Source organism: Ixodes scapularis, unplaced genomic scaffold (assembly GCF_016920785.2).
Source record: "Ixodes scapularis isolate PalLabHiFi unplaced genomic scaffold, ASM1692078v2 PGA_scaffold9__187_contigs__length_104089568, whole genome shotgun sequence".
NCBI classification, from domain to species: Eukaryota; Metazoa; Arthropoda; class Arachnida; order Ixodida; family Ixodidae; genus Ixodes; species Ixodes scapularis.
Window position 1 is genome coordinate 1423869 of NW_024609884.1, and position 24367 is coordinate 1448235.

Below are 24367 nucleotides of genomic sequence, written 5' to 3' on the forward strand. Positions count from 1 at the left end.
CTTTTTAACCGAGAGTAATTGTAACCGTAATCGACTACTATTCTCGAGTAACCTGTACAAGACTGGTTGTGCTGTAGGTTGCAAACATTTTCGTATATTTTTACAACGAATGTCGACACAACACTCTGGTTGCCGCCGTCGCTCATAGATGGCGGTAGCTGTCCAGAGTGTTGTGTTTGCCGGTTGTCTGCTTGCCGCCTTCGCTCATTGATGGCGGCAAACTTTCCAGCCTTTGCACTTTGGCTTGCCGACTTGCGGACGGCCATTACTTCATTCCCACCATGGTACAGCTTTGCTGTTCTTCATTCTTCACCAAAATGGAAAGGCTGAACGTTTTTTTTTTACATTTTTGTATTTTCATCTTTGTTACCAAGCTGTACAACACAGCTTGGTAGAGCGCTTGTACTGTACCTGGCCTTGCGCAGGTCTTACTTTCGTTTGTGTGTTTTGTTTCTGCCACTGCTGCTAAACTTTGCTCGTGGCGGCTATGGAACGCTGCCAAGCCGTACTATTGTTTTTTTTTTCCCGGTCCCCTTCACCTTCATTGCAGTGGCAAATTAAAGTTTATATCAAGTTCAATTCAATCAAAAACAAGGTATCTACACATGACAGCTATTATTAAGTATGATATGTTACGCGGAACTGTAGAAGCGGATCTAAGATACTCGGAAGTTGTTACAGATCACTCGCTCTCTGAAGATTTTCTGCGTGTGCAGAACTGAGAGTTCCAGACTTTCTTTTCCATACTAAAGTCAACCATTTTTTTTATCGAGTCTTTGTCGCTTCATCCCCACCAGTGTGTATCCCGATGAGAAGTTCATGGCCTGCACTAGCGGACCACAACACCCTAAGAAATAGGGGGTGTATAGGGGTACACCCCTTGTCCCATATGTAACACCCCAAAACAACAACTCGACGCTCTGTCCACAGACGTCGAAGCGGCGATACCAACTTTCACGAGTGGCTTGATAGTCGACCGATACAACTTATGAAAATAGCTAAAGTACGCATTAAAGGCTACGGTAAGACAGTCAAGGTTTTTTTGGCTGTGCTGCAAAACCTCAATGTGTGTGTTTGTAGTAGTAGTTTTTGATACTCACATTAGCTATTTAGTACGTTATGTCCCACAGCTATCAAGCCACCCGTAAACGATGGTATCGCCAGCTCGACGTCGGTGGATTGAACGTCCAGATGTAGTTTTGGGGAGTTACCATATGGGACAAGGGTTGTACCCCTATACACCTCCTATTTCTAAGAGTGCAGGACACAGATTGCTCGCTATCCACGTGGTCGCTGCTGCTGCGCACGTGGTCTTCCTTAACCCCTCTTTTCAGACTTGTCCTTAGAGCCGGACGCTTCGGCGGAAGTGATCGCTCGTCACGTCCAAGACATGGCCAAGGTGATTCTCAGGCTCAACCTGGACGGTGAGTTCTGTGCCGCTATACATCGAATGTGTTCTTTGAGTGAACGTGTCGCGAGTCCGTCCATCGTGCACCACCGAAAGCTTCTAGGAGAAGATCGATAGAGATGCCCTCTTGGTGTCTGGCTATGGTACACTCTAAAAAATGCCTGCGCTTCTACTTACCCACAAAACACTCGAAGAGCCACTCTCTGCGATCTTCGAAATCAGCTTAGCGAATGATAAGTCGGAACATCTGTTCAGACCTCAAAATGAACTCTGCGCTCTGGCATTATGCAATGCATGCATGCAGCGGCGTAGACTTCCCATTTTTCCGGGGGGGAGGGGCAGGCTGAGAAATTCTTCGAGGGGGGGCTTTTCCGCGCAATTTTTTTTACACCGGCATTTTACAGTAGATTATTTTAGGGGGTACATTTTACAGCGTGTGTATATATTCTTCAGCTATCATTGTAACAGCGGTGCTCTTGGTTCATTACTTTTTCTAATTTTTATTAACGACTTGCCAACTGATATTTTCTCACGCATGCGGCCCTTCGCGGACGACTGAATCATCTATCGCTTCATTGGGCGCGTTAAGTTGTGACTCCACGACTCCGGTTCGGATAAGTCCGTCGGAGTCGCTACTAAACGGACTTTTGGAACAGCTCCTGATGGAGTAGCCGCCCTCTATATGAACTTCCGGTTGTTTCATTTATTTATTTTTTCTGATGGGACATCGCAAAATGGCAGGCTGCTGTGGAAACAGACCAAGCGGACGTAAAAGGGATCGATGCCGCGTTACCTTCTCGCCAGAACTGGAGAGTGAAGCTAACGAAAGCACGCTGGGATTTCATTTCCCATGTATTTTGTCAATAAAGGCAACGTGGGCGTTATTTTGTTTACATGCCACTACTAGATGCTCGTTACATGGCACGTAAACAGCGCGTCTCAGTAAGGATCATGGCCCGAAAAACAGGGGGGGGGGGGGGGGGGGGGGGGCACGAGCCCCGATGCCCCTCCGTAGTCTACGCCTGTACATGCATGACACTTTGGATTGCGTAATGCCACAGTGCAGACTTCATTTAAGGTTTAAACGGATGTTCCGCCTCATCATTCGCTGAGCTGATTCCGCAGATCGCAGAGATTGGCTCTTTGAGTGTTTTACGGGTAAGTAGACGCGCAGGCATTTCTTAGAGTGTAGGCAAGGCACGAGAGAAGGAAAGCTCTGCAGCGGCAGTAGTGCCGATAACATTGAACTGCAAACCAGGGTGGAAAAAATAAAAAAGATAAATAGAATTTGTTCGGTTTCGATCAAATTTAAAAAAAAAAAAAAATATCGGATTGATTTGATTCAAAAGACTGTAGGTAGAAAAACTGATTCTCTGTATTTTTAAACATGGCATATTGATTGATGAATTCGTTCTGTCACTGAAAACAATTCCGAAGAGAGAATGAGAGTAAATTTGAACTTTTTAAAGTACAGTTTAGTTAATAACTTTTTTATTGATGTAAATCCCGCAGTGAAAGCTTTATCTGCTTCGCTACGATTTTCTCGGAAGAGCGTCGGTTGTGATTCGTGTTCCGACTTTTATAAATATTTTTAATCGATGATTTTTTTTATTGAAATGCAATAAAAATTCACATAGAAAGCATCAAACGAAAGAAAAAAACGGTAAATAAAAATATTTTGTGGATGATATTTGCGGGCACAGTTTAAATTAAATCATCATAGTAAAACTGGTGTGATTTAAATCATGATTTAAATTATCTCCATTTCTTTTTCTCCACCGTGGGACAAACGCCTCGGTACAATTCCTACTACGAAACAGTCATCTCATACTACGCGTTCACCGGGCTGATTTGACGGCTCTAACTTTTACCATTGCTGTCTCCTCAGTTTTTTTTTTTTTTTAATGGGATCTGCGTGCGTTTTTTTTTTTTATAAATTTTCGCAAAAATTAACTTTATTTTAAAACAGTTGTAATAATGACATGGCACTTGATCGATTAATGCTTTAATCGCGATTACTTCTTTTAACCGGTTAATTGGTTCAACTTTTACAAACACAAAAAAAGTAAAAATTCAACGTTTTTAACGCTAGGTGGCGCAAGCTGCCGCCCGTTACCATTCATTCATCCGCCCTCCATTACCATTCATCCATCCGCCCTTCATTGGGCAGACCTGGAAGAGTACTACACCTGTTGTGAACAATCAAAGGAGTTGGCCGTTGCCGCAGAACAGTGTTGCCAACCTCCGCGGTCGTTTCTTTCCCGACTCATTAGAAACGTCCCTAGATTGCCCTAGATTTTCAAAAAATGTTAATTTGCGTCGATATTTAGATTATCGTCATGGACTAGATTAAGAACAGATTCCTGTAGTTGGGTGGCCTTCAAATGTTAAATTTGTTTCGTGAAAGCCGTTTTACACAATTAAACTTTGTTCCTTTGGCCTTGTGTGGCCCCCCGAAATCGTTGTTGTTACCACTGGAGATTATCTCCGGCCCCGACAATATACAAAGAAGCCTTTTTTATCGCTGCACTCGGCCGGCACGAGGAGGAGAAAGGGAAGGAACGTGTCCCTAAAGCCCTCTGAAACACATTAAAAACAATCCCTAGATTTAAACCAACTTCCCTTTGCCCCTAAACGATAATGGAAATCTCTAGATCTAGGGAAAAATCCCTAAGGTTGGCAGCACTGCCGCAGAATATCAACCAACCTCTTTGCCTCTGCGGCTAAAGTAATAAATAGTTTTTGGGTGTGGATGGTCTTTCGACTATTCTCAACAACACATCAAGGTTGATTGAAAATCTGAAAGCGTACGTTGCGCCATTTATTACATATTCAAAGAAGGCGAAAAAAAATAATTTTGACTTTTTTTAAAGCCTGCATGGGAAAGAACCAAACCGATGAATCAATTAATGATGCGATTAAAAGGTACCGATTATTCGGTTTTAACTTCTTAATCGACGCCCAGCCCTAGTTGTGAAATATAAAAAGAAGTGCGATGCAGGACTACGTGTACCGCCACGTCACGTCTCATTTTGGAAGCAATCATAAACGATATAAAAAAGAGAAAACATTCGAGACGTGTACATTTATATCTGGTCATAATAAATATTGTGAAATGAATCAATTCATCTACGAGACGAATGCATGAATCGTCTATTTTTCCTTAAGCGGACGAAAGTGGAGCTTTTTATGGGGTTGCCACAGATATAATATTGCGGTGCTTATATGTACAGGTATTATAATCCTGACAAACAATGCTCCGAATGACGAAAATAATCCCTGGAAAAGGGGAACAGGCGGGACAAAGGACAAACACAAATCTCCACACACAGCTAGGTGACTGGCGAGCGAGCGAAAAAAAATCCGCCTGGTCCGGGTATCGAACCTGGGACCTCTCCATTAGAAGTGGAGCGCTCTACTAACTGAGCTAACCAGGGGTTAGACATCAGTAGAGCAAACGGGTTTTATCAGCTGCCACCAGTCTAACGCCAACAAGGGTGAAGCTTGCAATTTAATGTTATAGCTCCGAATTACACTTTATTTTGACCTAATGTCAATCTTGTCTGTAAAACTTTCCTCATATAAGCTTGCCGTTTTTCAATTATCTTGGAAGTCGAGTAACTGACGGTACTCAAGAAGTACCTGGCCGCCTTAGCCAATCACTTCCAAGTTTTCATCGGCGTCCGTTGTGTTTCCACTACCGTCCACGGTAAGGGGATGTCGGACCACTTCATTATCGCGGTGATGTTTTTTAAGCATCATGTTTTATTTTTTAATCAAAGTTTGAAAGTGGACAATGCAGTTCTCACTCGTTTTCATAACTTCTATTGGCGACTCGAGCGAAATCGACGCCGCGTAGCGGCCACGCCGAGAAGCTCAAGAGAGTGGGCTGTTTCGACTCTGTCGTCTGCCATCGCTGCTTTATTCTCGTAGGCAGCATAGAAACAATTAATTTAATGCTTCCGCCTTGTCATTCCTACGCACTGACTAGAAGACGGTTTCTACCGTCGAAAAAATCGCTTTTGCTTTCATATGTAACACCAATTTTACGCTGCAGCGCAAAAAATTTCTAGTGGTCCGTGTGCTGAACGACGAAAACGACCTCCTTTCGTCCACCATTTTGCCTGACCAGCGCGCCCCGTATAGTTGGCTGGAGTCGCAAATAGCATGTGGCTGCCAACGGTGGCTGTCAAGGATCGCTTCACTAAAGCGCCACGAGGCACGAACCGTCACGTGATTCAGCCCGAGCATCATTCGCTTCGCAGCAGGTGCTACTTGCGTGTCGTTCACAATCGCAGTCCAAATTTGGTGGCAACACGTCATCGGGACAGATGCCGCTCACTTCTACAGCAGAGTGTGGCGTCTCCCTAATGCTGCGTCCAGCCAAGTACGCACTAGTGCCACTAAATAAGCTACGCTTCAGAATAACGACACTTGGCTATATTGTGGCTTCAAATCATGGTTGCCAGTTATCTGAAGCTTTACCTGAAATAACAGGAAACGCTTTTCCGCCCTCCAGAAATGTTTAAACAGTTCGCGACAAAGCAAAGCAATATTACACGAGCTTCCTAACACCCGAATCTAATGCTGAGGAAGTCGCACTTTTGAACCGTGACGATCGGCAGTTGCGTCTGCTCTGCACAAGCACCAAAATGGCGGCGTCCACAACAATGTGGGGGAACGGAGTGCCGATACTTTAAGCGCAGCTCATTTAGTGGCTCTATAGTACGCATCTGTGGGCTTTGCCCCGAAATGGGGTTGTAGTTGAGTGCACCGTGCGGTCACCCGCTAAATGTAGAAGATTTTCTGAGCTCGACAAAATCTTTACTTTCACGGACACTCGAATCAACTTTTCCATAAAATTCGAGGGTCTGAGGACTTCCTAGGTGAGCTGTAGAGAACCGAGTGTGTTTACTCGAAACGAAAGCGGAGTTGCCCTTTCGCCATTTTATCCGCACCCGAACGATTAGGGATCAACGAAAGCTCACCGACAGGGATGGGCAGCATTTCCGATACAAGTATTTGAAATACGTATTTTAAATACTTTGTGTATTTTGCATTTGTATTTAATTACAAATTGGGTAATGTATTTGACGTGTGTGTTTAAATACTAAAACGTGGGTATTTCAGATACAATTGTAATTAAATACAATTTTGTGGGCGAAAATACATCTTGTTTTCATGTTTTTATGGCAAGATACATACATATTTGTATGTATCTTGGCCATCCCTGCTCACCGATGAGGCGGTGAAAGAAGTCGGTGCGCAGCTCTAGTTCTGTTATCCCGATGATTTCCACAAAATGTCCGTCTAAGGTCATCAAGAAATCGGATCGTCCTCGGCCATATTTGAAGCCGGATCACGCTCGCGAAATGAGAGCATTCAGCTGTACAACGGATGCTTTCAAACATTCGTTGTGTCCACGTACAGTTGAAAAATGGAGTGCGGAGAGAAGTCGTCTGCTTCTTGCGCAGGAGGTGCAGTGACGTCAGAAAGATGCCGAGCTCTGATTGGTTGTGATGGGAGGATAGTGGGTAGACCTCGAAGCAAGCTCCCTCGAGGTCTACCCACTATCCTTCAGTCAGAGCCAATCAGAGCTAGGCGTTCCGACGTCACCACGACCCCTGCACAGGAAGCAGACGACTTGCTTTCCGCATTGGCTACCTAGTAATATTGTTTCAGTGCTTCCGAATGGCTCGTTTTTTTCAGTTTTTGTTAAACGACTATGTGATGCGTTTTTTTCCTCGATCCACGAGTGTTTTAATGGTCGTATATTCTTTTGCATATGTGTACCTTTATTCCTTTCCTGCAGTATTTCCCTCTGGGCGCCGCAGGTTCTGTTTAAATAAAATAAACAATTGTTGTCTCTTCCTCTGCAGGACACAAATTCATGGAACCAGAGGAGATATCTCAAAGGCTAGAATCTGGAATCTGGTGAGTACACAAACTCGGAGCCCAAGAATGACCGAGTCCTCTCTCTCTCTCTCACCCCCGCGAGCAAAGAGCGCTGCCCATCAGCATCATCAGCGTCATCAGCATCAGCATCATCGGCGCCATCGTCAGCGTCACGATTAGGGGTGTCGCGAATCGGTGGAGGTTCGAATTCAACCAGGTTCGACTTTTTCGAACTTCTTGAGAAAAGTTCGACAAAGGTTCGACTCACGTTCGACTACTATGTGCATGCGCCACAGGCTGGCCACTTGGCTTCGGATTGGATGGTGATAGCTAAGGGATGAACTAAGGGCAGCACTGATTGGTTATTTCAGTTAATACAGTACAAAAAAATAAGTTATTAACTTCTTCGGTGATTAGAATTAGTTTCTTTTAATTGCAAGTGTTCATAAAATTAAAATAACCCTTTGCAGAAAAAACAAATTCTCCGAACGTAAACACGCTTGTATGAAGGTCTGGCCACACTGTCCACGAAGTCGAACAGGTGGAATCTGGTTAAAAGGTTGCAGGTTCGTCGAACCGGTTTGACCCGGTCGAACCCCGAAAAACCGACCTAAAAATCCGGTTCGACAAAAGCTCGCGACACCCCTAGTCGCGATGGCGCCGGTGTCTGCCAACCGCTCACCCAGGCTCGCTGCCGAGGCACCGTTGGTACTGCCCTGCTCGTCCAACTCATTTCATTTCGTCCCGTGTTAAAAATGGGCGATAGCTGCATAAGTGAAGCTTGACGAAGAGCCTTAAGCTCCCATGTGGCAGACTGGAAAAAATACAAACTTACGAGGCAGAAAAACAACGATAAAACATGTATCGGCAAGGGGAGGATGTATTTTGCTTTTTGCCCGCTGATTTATCGCATCCATACAAAACATTTGCTCCCTCTTTATTTTTTCTAAACAGTAATGTTGGAAATGTGTGCTGACTAATCTGAAGTCTGTAATTCGTTCGAGGACGCGGCGCTCAAGGGTCCGGCACTGCGCACTCCTTATATAATAATTTTTTACACTTAGTTTAGAAATTCATGGTAATGGATGATGGAGAATTTTAAGCGACGTCGCGTAAATTGTGGCAAGCTTACACTTGTTATATTTTTTAATGCGAAAACATTAACTGTCTTATGGAGCGAGCCGACGTCATCAGCTTTGAAACCGCGCCAAGCGGCACCTTAAATCCTTTCTCCAAGTCAAGCCAGCTCCCAGCTATGAAACCACGCGCAAAGCTATCGCCAACGGCACCTTTTACACTTCGGTCCCTTTGGCTGCCGCGCGTCGACGAGGCTCCCATTCGCCGGACACGCAGCACCATGGGGTGGCAGTTTCAACGACCGGCCACCCCATGGCGCTGCGTGTCCGTCAGCGCGCCAACACGCGGAGAGCAAGTATGATGTACATGCTTTCGCATTCACAACTCATAAGAAGTTCTTAATTTTTTCGTTACTTTACGTTAAAGAAAGGGTAGTTGAGAATGTGCTCAATTCAACGCATTAGCTACGACGCTAATTGCTTTCTTCTGCAACAAAATCAATTTCTTAAGGTTGGTACTTGTCGTAGTTACTATAGGTGACAATAGGATAAACGAGAATTGAATAGTGCGTTACAAACTAGAGACTTCACACTAGTTAGCGGGATATGGCTATGCTTGTATAGAACATGTATGATATTCGCGAGTTTAAGAGTAGGTAAGGTTTTGAATATGATAGATATGTTGGTGAAACATGACGCCTAAAGTTTTAACAGTGTCTGCAAGTTTCGCCCGAGAGGATACGAACTTTGCGGTGACATTGCGGAGCGTAGCTTTTGGTTTGCAAATTTTCGTTTTTTTCTTTTCAAGAAGCCAGTTGCTAGCATGCGTGAGAAATGCTTCCTGAATAGCAGTTGGAAGCGCGACACGTGATCAAAATGTGTGAATGAACACTCTAAAAAAATGGGTATCACCTTACACCCTTTTGCCCCATATAATGCACCCCCAAAGTTTAGTTCGCCGTACAGTGCACTATAGTCGAACAGACGGCCCCACATTTTATGAGGGGCTTGATAACGGTGCGATATAACTTATTAAATAGCTAAAGTACATAGCAGAGACCACAAAAAGAAAACACTGAGGTTTTGCAGTACTTAAAAAAAACTATTTATTTTTTGCAGTTAGTAACACGTACATTAGCTATTTTAATAAGTTGTACCACTCGGCTATATAAAGCCTCTCGTGAAAGTTAGTACCGTCAGATCGACGTCAGTGCGCTGTACGTCAAACTGAAGTTTTGGGGTGCATTATATGGGACATAAGGATGTAAGAATACACCCTCCTTTTAGAGTGAACAAGCGCAAATGACTAAGAGAAGAAGGGGACTGGATAGAGCGGTCTGTCCTGTCCCCTTCTTCTCTTCTTAGTCATTTCCGCTCGTTAATTCAGAGTCTAGATGTTGAACCAACTAGCCGCTCAATTGACCTTGATGTGATCGAAGGGGCAAGCTGAGGCAGTGAGATGCGACCCGGTGGCAAGCTAGGCATTAGTCACGAGGCGAGAGGTTCGATTCACTACCGCCGCAGCATTCCATCCGCCAATGTGCACATTCTGCCCAGAGTGGTCCTCAAAATGTCTCGTAATTCCCGTTGATGATCGCTCGGTCGCCTGCCAACCGATCGGACCCCCCACGAGATCAGCTTCGGAGTACTCTGGCTGCTTCAAATCATCGTCATCTCAAAAGGCAGCGAAGGCCCTCCCACAAAACGCCGAAATCCGTCCAATTTTGGAGAGAAAAAAACACAGGATGGTCCAACTCTGTACCCCACTCTACCATGGAATGGACTCTTGTTTGAGGACCCAGGGAGCCCCGTGCAGAGGGAGCCCTCCCAATCATCTGAAAAGCTGCCCAGACGCGCAGAGTAGCACGTGTACTGGGGGAAAGGTTCTCGCAGGCACCGTTTGGGCCGACGATCACTTTCCCTTTGGCCGCCTTTCTTTTACCGTCAAACCGCACCGAAACTATGATGGCATTTCGAAAGCGATCGGAAAATGGCACTCAAGCAGTTGTGGACAATAGGCCTGTTTTTCTCGGCCAGAGGGCGCTGTAGCGTCCACCAAACGCGACCCCAAACGAGGCACCTTCGCGCAGTGCTGCCAACCTTAGGAATTTGTTCCCTAGATCTAGGTATTTTCGTCATCGTTTAAGGACGAAGGGAAATGTTTTTAAATCTAGGGATTATTTCTAATGGGTTTCAGAGGGATTTAGAGACGCGTTCCTTCCCTTTTCCCTCCCGTGCCGGCCGAGTGCAGTGGGAAAAAGGCTTCTTTGTATATTGTCGGTTGCAGAGAGAATCTCCAGTGGTAACAACAACGATTTTGGGGGGCCACACGAGGCCAAAGTAACAGACTTTAATTATGTAAAAAGGTTTTCACGAAGAAAATTTAACCTTTAAATCGCCACTCAACTACAGGAATCTCTACTCCATGACGATAATCTCATTATTAACGCAAATTAACACATTTTCTGGAAATCTAGGGAATTATCGGATAAAATTTGGGGAGGAAACGATCGCGTTGTTGGCAACACTACCTTTGCGAGACGCGGTACGCGAGCATCTAGTGCTGACGTGAAGAGACGTCTTAACGTTCCATCACGCACTTTCCAGTAGCGTCTGTCAGCGTCCTTCAGAGTCTGCCTATGGTTCAGGAGCACTAATAGAGCGTTTGAAAGGACGCAACGATACGCATAGTCAAAACGCGACCTAAAAATCCCTGCTATTGCTCACCAGAGGCGCTGTTCAAAAACATGAGAGCGACAGGCCTATACGCACGAAAGGCCAAAACGTCAACCAAAAAGAGGAAAGAATGCGATCGCTTCCTTCCGGATCAAAGGACAACAGTTCCTCGAGAAATGGCAAAGAGCCATTTCTCGGGGAACCATTGGCGCCAGCGCACAGCTTTTGAAGTGGCGAGGACCCGGAACACACTTTCGGGTCCTCCTCGCGTCTAGCCGCAGCGGGGCGCCAGTCACGTGGCTCTCCTCTCATCCGTTTCTGCCACTGCACCTTTTCCATTTCGGCGGCCGCTTCTCGTGGCAATCTGCCAGGCTTTGTCAGTATATAGGAGGCTATGCCCCAGGGGACTGTGCGGAAAGCAAGTTGCCTACTTCTTGCGTACGGGTTTCGGTCACGTACGTCAGAACGGCGCCAAGCTCTGATTGGCTTTGATTGAGAGAATAGTGGGTAGACCTTAATGCTAGATGCCTTCAGGTCTACCCACTATTTTGTGTTCATTCATCCAATAAGAGCTTGACGTTCTGACGTCATAGCAACCCCTGTACCGGAAGCAGACAAACTTGCGCTCTGCAATGCCGCTATCGGCGTTCTCCTGCCCTTCGCCTGCCTTTACGAATCGGAGTGTTAAGCCTCCTCGACGACGATCAAGAAACGCGCGCGTCTTCCGGTAGGCTGAGACCTCCGAAAAACCGAGATTGACGAGCGTGTATCATGCTCGTCAATCTCGGTTCGCGTGAACTCGCTTTCGTACAAATGGTCCCGGGTGTTTAGGTATCCCAAGCGAGGGCTCATATTGACCGCAGTCGGCTCTGGAGAAGTGCTTCCGGCGTGACTCAAAAAGCGGGCGACTTGTGCACGGGACACCCTTTGTCCTGTCTTGTTTGTGTGCAGCAGCAAGACGGACGTGGTGGACAGCAACACCGTGGTCCGAGCCCGAGGCCTTCCCTGGCAGTCCTCGGACCAGGACATCGCCAAGTTCTTCAGCGGACTCAACATCGTCAAGTAAGATGCCACTTCGCACACTTCGTACCTGTCCTCGGGCCCCAAAGAAGAGGCCTCCCACGGCCCGATTTCTCGTGGAAATTGTCTCGTTCTTCGTGGCTGTCTCCAGCTATCTTCTGTTGTCGCACACCTTTTGCCTCTGATCCCGCTTGGCTGTTGTTCCTGTATACCTCTGTATTTTTACCCATTCTGAGGTTTCGCGCCCTAACTTTGCTTTCTGATTCTTTCTACAGGGTGCTGCCCGAGCGATATTTGGGCGCAAATAAATTCATATGAATAATCCAGGGAATAAAGTTTAACGAACTTTTTTTTTTAGGTGATGCATTTATGACACTCATGTTCAATGAGTGTAATGAGTGTAGGTTTCCAGGGAAAAAAATAAGCCAAGAAACTCGCTCCCATTATGCACAATGAGGAAACCGCTAACAAACCTTCTGGTTGAAGTTGCACCTAAAAATAACACACACACACACACACACACACAAAAAAAAAAAGTGAGAGCTTATTTGAGATGAACACCCGAAAACAGATCCTGGTGATCCGAGCATGCTCCAGCCAGACTCGTAGTTTCCGCTTTCCTCCCTGGCGATAGGAACAACACTTTTTTTTTTACTTGATTTGTGTTCCAGAAAATCGTGAAATTTGAGCACGATAACTACCTCAAGACATCTTTGTGAAAAGTTTTTGATGCAGTCCGTCTATTGGCTTATTTATACGAATTTGGTTAGGTCCGAATAGCGTCCAAGAATGTGGATTTTTCTCTTGGAAGTCTGAAAACTCTCTCTGGTTTCTTTCCTTGCCGGCCACTGGAACGCCGGCCATTGGCGGAACGCGGGCCAATGATGGGGCCCAGATAGGGTTTGGCTCGAAAGTTGGGGCCACCGCTGGGACACTGAACACAGGTCGCAACAACAATGTTGGGGATCGTAGTGTCGATACTCTAAGCGCAGCTCATTTAGTAACTCTAGTCTCACGGTGACGTGCTTCTTTATCTTGGTGTAACTTGTGCTTGAGCTGTTTCCAAACATTTCTCTAAAAGTGCAGACACTGTGTTTTCAGAGAGGGTTGCTGGGCCCTCTCCATAAGCAGTTGTGTTGAACCTGTCAGATCATCTGGGGTCGTGCGGTACTGGAAGAGTTGCAATTTTGATATAAAATTCTTCGGCTTCTTTTTACCCGGTGCAATATACGCTCAGTTGCACCGTTTGATTAAGGATGATACAATGGCGCCTCGATGCCCCCGATGTGATTTCCTCTGAGGATCACGAGGGATTTCGCACCTGTAAACGCAGTTCCGTTGTCAGATACAGTGATGTCTAGAATTCCGTGAGTTGCAAAAATTGCATTTAAAAGTTGATGGTTGCTTCTGAAGATGGAGGGGGAACGGAAATTACTTGAACCAATTCTGGAGTAGGTGCCAACGATGATTAAGAAATAATTACCTTGGAAATGACCCTGGTTTTCACTGCACTCGCCGTCGTATACGTGCTTATGTTTCTGATACGTCGCACAAGGTGTGTCTGTCTGGTGCCTATCCTCGTTGCCAATTGCTATAAAGTATAGTATAGAAGGAACGAATCCAGGGAACGGCTAATGCTTTTCCTGGGACATGCTTGACTGCACCGCGCGCCGAGAGCCCGTGCAGAGCACATCGTTTATTTTGACACTCCGTGTAGGCAAAGATGGTGCTTTCATCTCGCCATCGCAACCGTATATCGCGACTGTGTGGTATAATGCATCGGCCTTTCGTAACCATGCCACCGGCTATTCCCTCTCCTGCGCTTGCGCTAACCAGCAGAAACGTTTATTTCATCGACAAGAGAGTGCACGTTCAAGACAGTTTCACAAACAGCAAAGAGCACGATTCCACTTTTAATGTTGTTGTCGCACGTTTTAGAGAATACAGCAAGTGCGTATACACGATTTTCGTTTAGCCTCCCACCCAGCCACGTTGTCCCCCTATCCGGCAGGCACGTAGCCAGGGAGGGGGCCCACGGGGGCCTGGGCATCGTGCCTGCTATCCGGTATGCGTTCCGAACAAGAAGCAAGAAATTACAACCCCGAACAAGTAAAAAAAGTATAGAATGGTCATAACAAGAACGACTGACGGTGGCAATTAAAATGTTAACACGTTCTACTGTCGAGGCGAGAAGAAAGAGATGTTTTCACACATACCAGAAGTTCCACAATTGAAGATGGCGGCGCCCACGTAGAAAAGGTGTATACTTGGTCACGTGAAAATCTCGATAAAAAAGGTTGCGTTTTTTTTTTGGCGGTTTTTTTTTTTTTTTTTTTTGTCCAGCGTCTCCGCGTCAACTATTTGATCGGTCAGAAATGCCAACTGCTGCGCAATAAACACCTGGAACGTTTATCGTGGCTACCGCTAGTTGCCGGACGCGGACGAAGAGAACAAAAGGATCTTAATTTCCAAGCGGGTTCAGTTGAGAGCGACGAATTGAGAGAGACCGAGACTTTCACCCCATTCCCTGCTTCACGCAGATCGACGCCAACACTATCGTCCAAGTCCTCTTGGTCTTAGGACTCCCCAGAGTTCGGCAGATATTCGTTTCTTTTTTGCTAAGAAAGGGTAAAAGCACAGGCGAACTGGTGAAGAACTTCCATCGTAACCGGGGACACGAGAAAAAAAAACAAAAAAACTGACAAAACAACAACAAGTCTGTTGCTGTTGTTCTCTTCGGCGGATCCGTGTGGTCCAAAACCCGAGACTCGAAGGGCGGCCGGCGGCCGGAGTCGTGCCACCGCGCCCCCCTCGCCAGCGCAGACTGCGCGTTGAGTCGAGCCATCGGCTGGTCGCCTATCGCGCGGCCATCTCCGGGAGCCTATCTGCGTCCCGTTCCCGGCCGCCGTCTAATCGGACCGCGGGCAGATAGCGCGGGCCGTCGTCGCTTTTCGGCGGACGGTGTCCGAGCGCGAGGACGGCCGCCCCACGCTCAGCCAGACGCAGAGTAGGCAGCCGCCGAGGAGGAAGAAACCGCCATGTCCTCTGCCTTGGAGGAGGCCGTCATTGTCGTCTGGACTCGGCTATCGGAGGAGGCGGCGTGCCACTGATCCGGTCGCTTTCCGAAGCCCCTTTTTTTATCGGCGAGCTGCGACGTGGCGTTTTGCTCTCCGGGGAACTCCGGGGCTGGAGGAGACGACCGCGTACTCAAGTGAGTCCCTCGTGTACGGCCACGTCGAGGAGAGCGCGCTGTTACATCCACAGTCCGATGGATCATCCACTTCGTAAAGTCGGCCGTACAAAGTGCTCTCTTTTTTAAGTGAACTGATCGCATTGAATTTGTCCGTGCGGAGGCGTCCGTGCGGAGGCATCATCGGACTTTCTAGGGCAAGGATCCTTAAGAATCCTTGCCCTAGGAAGTTTTCCACATGACTTTTGACGAGCCTTCTTCCCAGCTCCGTCGGATAGCACGCAATTAATGACTGACTTGCATCTCTACTTCGTGCGTCTTGTGTGTGCTATGCAGGCGCCAACTGGACGGCCGGTCTAATTTAGTCCTCCTTCAAATCAGATGTCATTTGGCGTGGACCGCGCTTTTCACACCTCACCGTGCCAAGCCTGTGTCGGAGTCAGCCTACAGTGTTATCAAGTACACCCCTGGTTGCGTAATCGGCTGTCTCGCGGCGGACACGCTAAAAGTTTTTTTTTTTTTTCTTTTTTGCACGTGACTGTTGGTGTATTTGCTCCATACAAGGTCGGCGTTATAAAGAAATTTTACACGATTTTTTTTTCGGCAGCTGCACACGTCCCGACGTGTAATGTAAACCAATGTGCTAGGCCCGATGTGCATTCTTGCGATTCTTTTAGGCGTTTTAGGCTGTAAATTGTCCGGATTATATTAGTCGATGTAGAGTTTACTGCGTTTATGACATATCTTGTATCAATTGAATATGGGGTTTTGCAGAGGTGCGAAGAAATATGCATTTTACAGATATTAGGAACGTGTCTAATGTATATACGGCCAGTGTTGCGCGCAAACATTAAAACTAAATTTATTTTCTAAATTGCATTTCAAAACAAGTGTTTCTTTTTCTTTTTTAAAGTGTAGACGCTTTGCAACACGCGCCAGATTCCAGCGGCCAGTGCTGGCCTTGCTTACCGAAATGCCGAGCCACTGAAGGGCCGTTGACGAGCCATTTTTGGGGAGAGGGACAAAGTAGCATCTAGAAAGACAATAACCTCTCCTGTCTGGTAATGATGTAAACAGAATAAGAGAAAAGAAAAAGTGAAGGTCGGTTACGGCGGCGCTTTTGCACAGCTATTCGAAAGTTTCTATAGCATTTCATACCTCTGCAATTATAAAAGGCATTGCAAGTGGTTATTCCCTGACTATAGTTTTGGACGTTCTCGACCCAGAGTGCTGCAAACAGAGCCAATTCTCGTTGAGCTTAAAACATCGGCGCGCATGGCTGAGCAGTTGTTATGCGGCCCCTAAGAAGATTTCGAAGGCGTGGCTATGGCACCTCGGGAACTAATCCAGAGCTTCGACTGACCAGCGGCCGAAGTGCTCCGAGGGTGCACTCTCAGAAAAAAAGGGTGTATTCTTACACCCTTTGCCCCATATAAGACACCCCAAAACTTCAGCTCGACGTACAGCGCACTGACGTCGATCTGGCGGTACCAACTTTCACGAGAGGCTTGATAGCCGTGTGGTACAACTTAATAAAATAGCTAATGTACGTGTTACTAACTAAAAAAAAAAAAAAAAGAAATCAGGGTTTTCTTGGCCCTACTGCAAAACCTCAGTGTCTTCTTTCTGTGGTCTTTGATACGTACTTTAGCAATTTCATAAGTTATATCGCACCCTTATCGAGCCCCTCGTAAATGTTGGGGCCGTTTGTTCAACTCAAGTGCGCTGTGCGTCGAACTGAAGTGTTGGGGTGCATTATATGGGACAAAAGGGTGTAAGGTGACACCCTTTTCTTGACATTGTGTCTGCTACACGGCACCGCACAAAGCACCGGCTCAGCTGGGTGGAAGCCTCGGAGACGTCCCAAGCTGGCCGGGGGCTCGAAATGGGTCACCGCACATGCCGTCAACCAGGAAAAATGACGACGAAAACTTACCCTCTTCACTGTCGACAATACAAAAGTGGCAACTTGCTGATACATTTCATTAGACATCTCGCCGAGTATACGCAAAAATAGTATTGTATGCAGTTTGATTCCTTCCTGGCAAACAGAGGTGCGCACGGATGTCGACATTGGTGTACAGAATCGTGGACAACTTAGGTAACAGTAATCAGGATCTTCTCTCTCCTCATCAATTTTAATCAAGTATTTCGCAGGTGACTTTTGGAAGGGAGCGTTGAACAGACAAACTTGGACCCTGTAAAGAAGCGTAATTATCGCTTTGTCAAAACCATCATGGAAGTGATGAAGCTTGCAGGAATATACCTGCTAATTTAATCACATATTGTGTGGGGTGCTCAGATTAGATGATGTGAATAGATGAGCGCGTGCATGAGGAAGACACTGTGCGCGTGGGGAATTCCCAATAAACATTTAGTTGAGTCAGCGTCTGCCCTGTGTGCTCTTTTTATTTTTGTCCCGTTCTTTTGCGCTGTTTTTAATAATGTCGTTGAACAACCAACTAGCCCAGCAATCCACCCTACTATAAAAAAACAATTACTTGCTTCCAGACAAAGAATGACATTGCACTTAATGCATTTTACTCTACTTTTTTTTTTTCTCGCAGCTCTTCATTCTTCGTTTCACGCCGTTGTCGAGTTTTGCATATTCTTCCAGGCCTGCGTCATATTTACTTGTCATTCAGACTGGCATCTGTTAGCATGTCTTACGTTGGTTCTGATCAATGTTTCCTCAATTTCTTGTATAAAGGCCAGGCGTGGGGATTTCATACCTCCGGACCACTACACTCTAAAAAAAAAAGGGTGTCACCTTACACCCTTTTGTCCCATATAATGCACCCCTAAACTTCATTTCGACGTACAGTGCACTCTAGCCGAACAGACGGCCCCAAATTTTAGAAGGGGCTTGATAGCGGTGCGATATAACTTATGAAATAGCGAAAGTGCGTATCCAAGACCACATAAAGAAAACACTGAGGTTTTGCAGCAGGGCAGAGAAAACCCCGATTATTATTTTTTTTTTAGTCAGTAACACGTAGATTAGCTATTTTAATAAGTTGTGCCACGCGGCTATCAAACCTCTCGCGAAATCTAATACAGTCAGATCGACGTCAGTGCCCTGTACGTCGAACTGAAGATTTGGGGTGTATTATATGGAACAAAGGGTGTAAGAATAGACCTTTTTTTTAGAGTGTACCTCGGGACCACTACACGTGATCTTGAAGGCTCTTTACACCCATGAGCAGGTATATCCCTGCAAGCTTCATCACTTTGGTGGTGGTTTTGACAAGGCGATAATTTGCGCTTTTATACAGAGTCCAAGGTTGTCCATTCATCGCTCTCTTCCAAAAGTCACCTAGAAAATACTTAATAAATATTGATGAGGAGAGAGAAGATCTTGATGACTTGTTCTTTCTTTCTTTTTTCATTCTCTGTCGTGCCCTTTCTTTTTCTTTTTTTTTAAACCCGAAAAAAAAATATATATATATATCTCCGGCACAAAATGGCAAAAAAAAAAAAAAAAAAAACTTCCATAGTGTTTTTTTTTTTTTTTTTTTCAAGAACAGCTTTATGTATTTTTGGTTGGAAACAGAAAACACCAGCTTCATCATGAACGCAAATTAATTTTGAGCCCATCCTTAGTGTCCAAGTGATCCGCATCACTCGCAGCAATTTCTCTTGTGACAACCTCGATGATAGACCAAGAAAACAAAAGAAATTGCTTTCACCGGTCACAACCTTTTTCCACAGATGTGGACACTACATTCGGAGCACGACAATTTTTGAAAACAATGTACCTTCATATTTTCTACAACTTTCAAGCAACGTCTTAAAGGCGTACGGAAACCAAGTTTCGGAGCTCATCTCTTTGCTTCAACATGAAACGGGTTGAAGTAGGATTTCAACCAATACCAATATCTCGTAGGAAAACGAAAGAAAACGTGTTTTACCCTGAGTAAAATTATAACTAACAACCACCTGATTAATGTCTGTGAAGCTTCGGTGGAAGGTCGTGACGACATCGGGTCAGTAAGAACAGCGCCGCAACGGGAAGTACGTTCGCTCATAGAGAGTACGTAGGCCTCAGGGATGGGCAAAATACATGCAATAATGTATCGAAATACAAATACAAAATACTTCGTCAAAAATGTATTTAATTACAAATCTAATTACATTTCCAAAAAAAGCATTTAAATACCAGATACAAATACAACCAAATGTATTTGTTCTCCTCCAAATATTTTTTGCAAATACATTCCTCAAAATTTGCGTTAGCGACTTAAGGGCACCTGCAACGGGTTTCTGGGTATCTCATTTTAATTTTGCATTACACACTCGGGAGTTAGTGTGCGAGGCTCTAGTAACGTAATAGAAATATAATCACAAGAAGAAATGTAATCAGCTTGGGCGTAATAGGTGAAAAAAGTACAGAGCTTTAAGCAGCTTCTTTTGTCGATTACATATCGGTATAGGCCAACAAAGAACCGAGAAGACCAAGACGCGCAGCACTAGCTAGAGAATTTTTTATTGTTGCAACTCGCACCAGTTACAAAAATCTGGACGACCCGCGCATTTAGAATGTTCCAGGCAAAAATATGGATGAAAATCAGGCTGGAAAGCATCACAAGTTGTCACAGGCACTTGTTTAGCCAGTCTGCCTGTGAACGTCGATTTCGTCACTATTCCTGCCCTGGACTAGCACCGTAATCACAAAGTCACTAAACGCTTGTGCTTGATTGAGAGACACTGCATTCGGTGCAGAACGTAGTTTTCTTCCTGTTCTGGACAGTGACAATAAATTTGAGGGATGTATTTTCGCCCACAAAATTGTATTTAATTACAATTCTATTTGAAATACCCGCGTTTTAGTATTTAAATACATACGTCAAATACATTACCCAATGTGTAATTAAATACAAATGCAAAATACACAAAGTATTTGAAATACGTATTTCAAATACTTGTATCTGAAGTACTGCCCATCCCTGGTAGGCCTGAAACCAATGTTACTAAAACACTCAGTTGGGAAACTGCAAGCGGCCAGTGCATGTCGCCATCTGCCGAGAGACCGATATCAGCGTCTCGTGTGAACTGGCAAAAGTGAATTGTTACGCTCGACTGTTTGGATGTTTTATGGGACTAAAGGGTGACCAGCGAGTGAGGAGCCACGCGGCAGCAGCTGCGGGCTTGGAGGCCATGTTGAGGCGGCCATCGCGTCGGACAGTGCGGCGTCCGCGCCCCGGCATGAACCTTCCCCGGTGACCTTGCAGGGGCGGCGTGGCGCTGTGTCTAAGCTCCCAGGGTCGGAGGAACGGCGAGGCCCTGGTCCGCTTCGAGAGCCACGAGCACAGGGACATGGCTCTCAAGAGGCACAAGCACCACATCGGACAGCGCTACATCGAGGTGTATCGGGCCACCGGGGAGGACTTCGTCAATGTCGCCGGAGGTGGGTGCATTAACGGACCCGTCTTTCTTGAGGAAATAATGTCTCGTTCTTAGTGGCGTCACGTCCGCCCGCGACGATAAATGTGCTTAGTGACGTCTCCTTGTCACCTCTTGGTTGCAATCAGCTGTTCCATGGATGCCACCGCATTGAAGGGAAGGCCCCAGTGCTGCCAACCTCCACGGTAGTTTCTTCCCCGAATTTTATCGAAGAATTCTCTAGATTTCCCTAGATTATCAGAAAATGGGTTAATTTGCGTTAATATTGAGGTTATCGTTATGGAATAGCTTAAGAATAGATTGCTGTAGTTGGGTGGCCATTTAAAGGTTAAATTGGCTTCGTAAAACTTTTTTGCATAATTAAACTTTGTTCCTTTGGCCTAGTGTGGCCCCCTAAAATCACTGTTGTTACTACTGTAGATTACCTCTGGCCCCGACAATATACAAAGAAGCCTTTTCCCCTCTGCATTCGGCCGGCACGAGGAGGAAAAAGGGAAGGAACGTGTCTCTAAGCCCTCTGAAACTCATTAAAACCAATCCCTAGATTTGAAGAAATTTCCCTTTGACCCCGAAACGATGACGGAAATCCCTAGATCTAAGGGAAATTATCTAAGGTTGGCAGCGCTGCAAGGCCCATTCACATACTTGCGACTCCTTACAACCGGGTGCCCTGAAACCACTTGAAATTTCTTCCGACGAGAGAACACACTGGCGCGCTGCCGCCATCTATGCGGTGACTCTGAAACTGCATTTCACTAGAGCGAAGGCTTTGCAAGATTTCCGAGGTCAAATGTAAGCACTACCTATGAGAAATGACCGTTTTTAACGCTGACGAGAGTTTTGGTGAGCCAAGAAAGAAAGGATGATGCGCTAGAGAAATAGGCAATATACAGGACTGCCGAGCTTCCACTGCAACCCAATAGATGCCGCCATTGTGCCTAAGAGGTTTTAAGAGGTTCCAAGGCACTTAGGCTTTAAGAAGTCGCAAGTGTATGAACGAGCCTTGAGGCGGGACTTGGGGAGAGAAGAAACAGAGGGGCTGGGGCACATGGGATTGGTCTTGTGTATAGGTTCGCTGCGGTCGCATTGCTTATACGCCCAACCCATGTGAACGCAGCCGCAAGTACGAGCGTTGTGAGCGCGTGACAAGAATGTGTTGACGCTTTTGTGAGGCGTTCGTTCTGCGATAAGAAGATCGCAGGGATCGTGTGGATCGTGTGGCCGTATGCTCGTTCTGGCTGCGACCGAAATTTGCCCCCTTGATCCCAATTGCACTGCTTTGTGGTCAGAGACGGAAATAATACATAAAGAAGTGAATGACAGTAAGAGACTCGTAAGGGAAACCATTCGGAATAAATCAATCGGTAATTGTATAAGTCAGGCTTCATTGCAGTTGGGAAACAATGCTAAAGCATTTTTAGAACTGTAAACAAGTTTTTTTTTTTTTTTTTTTTAGGGGTGAAGTGGTTTTGCGCTTTTTAGAGTGAGTCCTTCTGTATCTGTCTGTTGTGGTTGTTGTTCCGGTTTGGAGATATTCTTCAGAGCTGGCAGTAATGTAATTACTGTAATGAAATTACAGTAATTTAATTACTTGTTCCAGTAATTAGTAATGTAATTCATTACTTTTTGTAGCAGGTAATTTAGTAATGTAATGAATTACTCCAGCGACGGTAATTGTAATTAAATTACGTAATTACTTTTTCGCACCAGGCATATTTTTGTGTCCACAATACAGAAGAGCGCTTTTCTTTTTATTTTACTTTTTCTTTTTCTTTTACACCTTTCCAAAAAACGCTCTTCGGCCGCCGCTATGTTGTTGATGCTAATGCGGCTGGTGCGACTCTCGCGCCCGCCATCAGCTAGACATTTTCTGCCACTCTCTTGAACTGTGAAAACCCGTTCAGCGCGATTCACTACCTATGTTTTGCGGTTTTGCATTCAACGTTTTCTGGCCCCTCTTGAAAGTTTCCGCTTACTTTTTCTGATGCATGCTGCGTACCCTCTCTGTGTTATCTTCCACTGTGAAAATAGGGCTGGTAAGTGCCTGCCATTGGAGCTTTTCTGCTCGACATTCTCGGGAAACGAAGGAGGGGAAGTAGGTCGAACTAAGGCCCCTGGTGGAACGGTCCTCGACGCGATTTTGCGAACAATGACAATTGTTCTCCCCCACCCAGAGATTATCCGCGTAGGGTCCTCAGTCATCTCCAAAAATAGTTGTCCGGGGTGGGGTGGGAAACGGATCAGTCGCGTGCGTTCCTCTGTCCATCGGTAAACATGCAACAGAGAGTTCTAGCTGTGTGCCATGAACTGTGTAAATAATGTAAATAAAGTTATCTGTAAAAGGGAGTTATCAAAAGCTCCTTTACATTTAAAAGTATACAAAAGTAATGCGAAAGTAATGTCATTACTTTTAAAAGTAATTTGTAATGGTAATTAATTACTTTCTGGCTGTGGTAATTTGTAATGTAATTTAATTACATTTCAGCAATTTTCAGCAAAGTAATTAGTAATGTAATTTAATTACAAAATATGAGTAATTTGGCCAGCTCTGATATTCTTCCCAGTTCTCTTTGTGTTCGCGGACATCGTTGGTCTTTGTACTCAAGTTTTGGGTCTTGTTGTTTCGTGGGTGTAGTGTCAGTGACACACAGAGAGAAAAGAGAAGGAAAGGAAAAATGAAAAGTTTTTCTTTCCGGACAAGTGGATGGTTTGCCCCTGTTCGTAGTATTGCTTGAGAGGGCGTCCCATTGCATTGTTGTCTTTGGGTTTTTTTGTTTTTTTTTGAGTGTTGTGTTTTTGAAAGGGGCATGTTGAGTGTTGAGATGACCTTGTGGTTGTGAGTATATAAGGATGTGGGACTAAATAAATCTTTTAGCTGCGTTTGAGACGTTCTGTTCTTCACTTGTCTCTGTCCCTTCTACTTTTAAGTTTCTGTTTCTACCCCAGTCTCCGGTTAAGTTCCATCATGGCTTGATCCCAATTCTTCGCGCCAACGCCGAACACCACGCAGGTCATCACTTTCTCGGGTTTTAATTGGGCTCCTGGTACCCCGAGAGTAGAACTAATTCGTGTTTTGTAGGTTAACGCCAGGGATTCATTCCAAGCACCAAAAGTAAGAATATGGTATTGTGGCCACTATGACGAGTCAGCCTATAGTGTTTTTATTCACGGGAGTCTTTGGCAGGCTACTCAGTCACCTTGTCGCCTGTTCTCTTTCTCGAACACCCTTTTGTCCCACATAATGCACCCCAAAACTTCAGTTCGACGTACAGGGCACTGTAGTTGAACAGACGGCCCCCAATTTTACGAGGGGCTTGATAACGGTGCGATATAACTTCTTAAATAGCTAAAATACGTATCCAAGACCAGAGAAAGAAAACACTGAGGTTTTTTCAGTAGGGCCAAGAAAACCTCGATTTTTTTTTGGTCGTCAGTAACACGTACATTAATTATTTTAATAAGTTGTACCACACGGCTATCAAACCTCTCGTGAAAGTTAGACTCGATATCGACGTCAGTGAGCTGTACGTCGAACTGAAGTTTTGGAGTGTATTATATGGGACAAAGGGTGTAAGAATACGCCCTTTTTTGAGAGTGTATAGTGCTCTCTTAATGGTCCCAAGAAAGTATATATACGTAATGAAAGCCACAGATTAAGCAAAAAATGCGAGAGTTTCGTCTGTCCGAAATAGGGACTAT

At 45.4% G+C, this 24367-nt stretch overlaps 1 protein-coding gene and 1 non-coding gene across 4 annotated transcripts in view; one reads left to right on the forward strand and one right to left on the reverse strand.

The window, feature by feature from the left end:
• Positions 1-24367, forward strand: part of LOC8034244 (epithelial splicing regulatory protein 2) — a 138846-nt gene that overhangs the window by 88375 nt on the left and 26104 nt on the right. For 2 of the 3 annotated variants that reach the window (XM_029972100.3, XM_029972090.4), the window contains exons 4-7: positions 1335-1424; positions 7288-7342; positions 12007-12117; positions 20497-20672. In XM_029972100.3, the coding sequence (XP_029827960.1) occupies positions 1335-1424; positions 7288-7342; positions 12007-12117; positions 20497-20672 (432 nt within the window). The remainder of the gene's footprint in view (positions 1-1334; positions 1425-7287; positions 7343-12006; positions 12118-20496; positions 20673-24367) is intronic. The other variant, XM_029972093.3, reaches the window with a different exon arrangement.
• On the reverse strand, positions 4773-4845 carry Trnar-ucu. Its single transcript has one exon. It is a non-coding gene; the product is annotated as a tRNA-Arg (tRNA).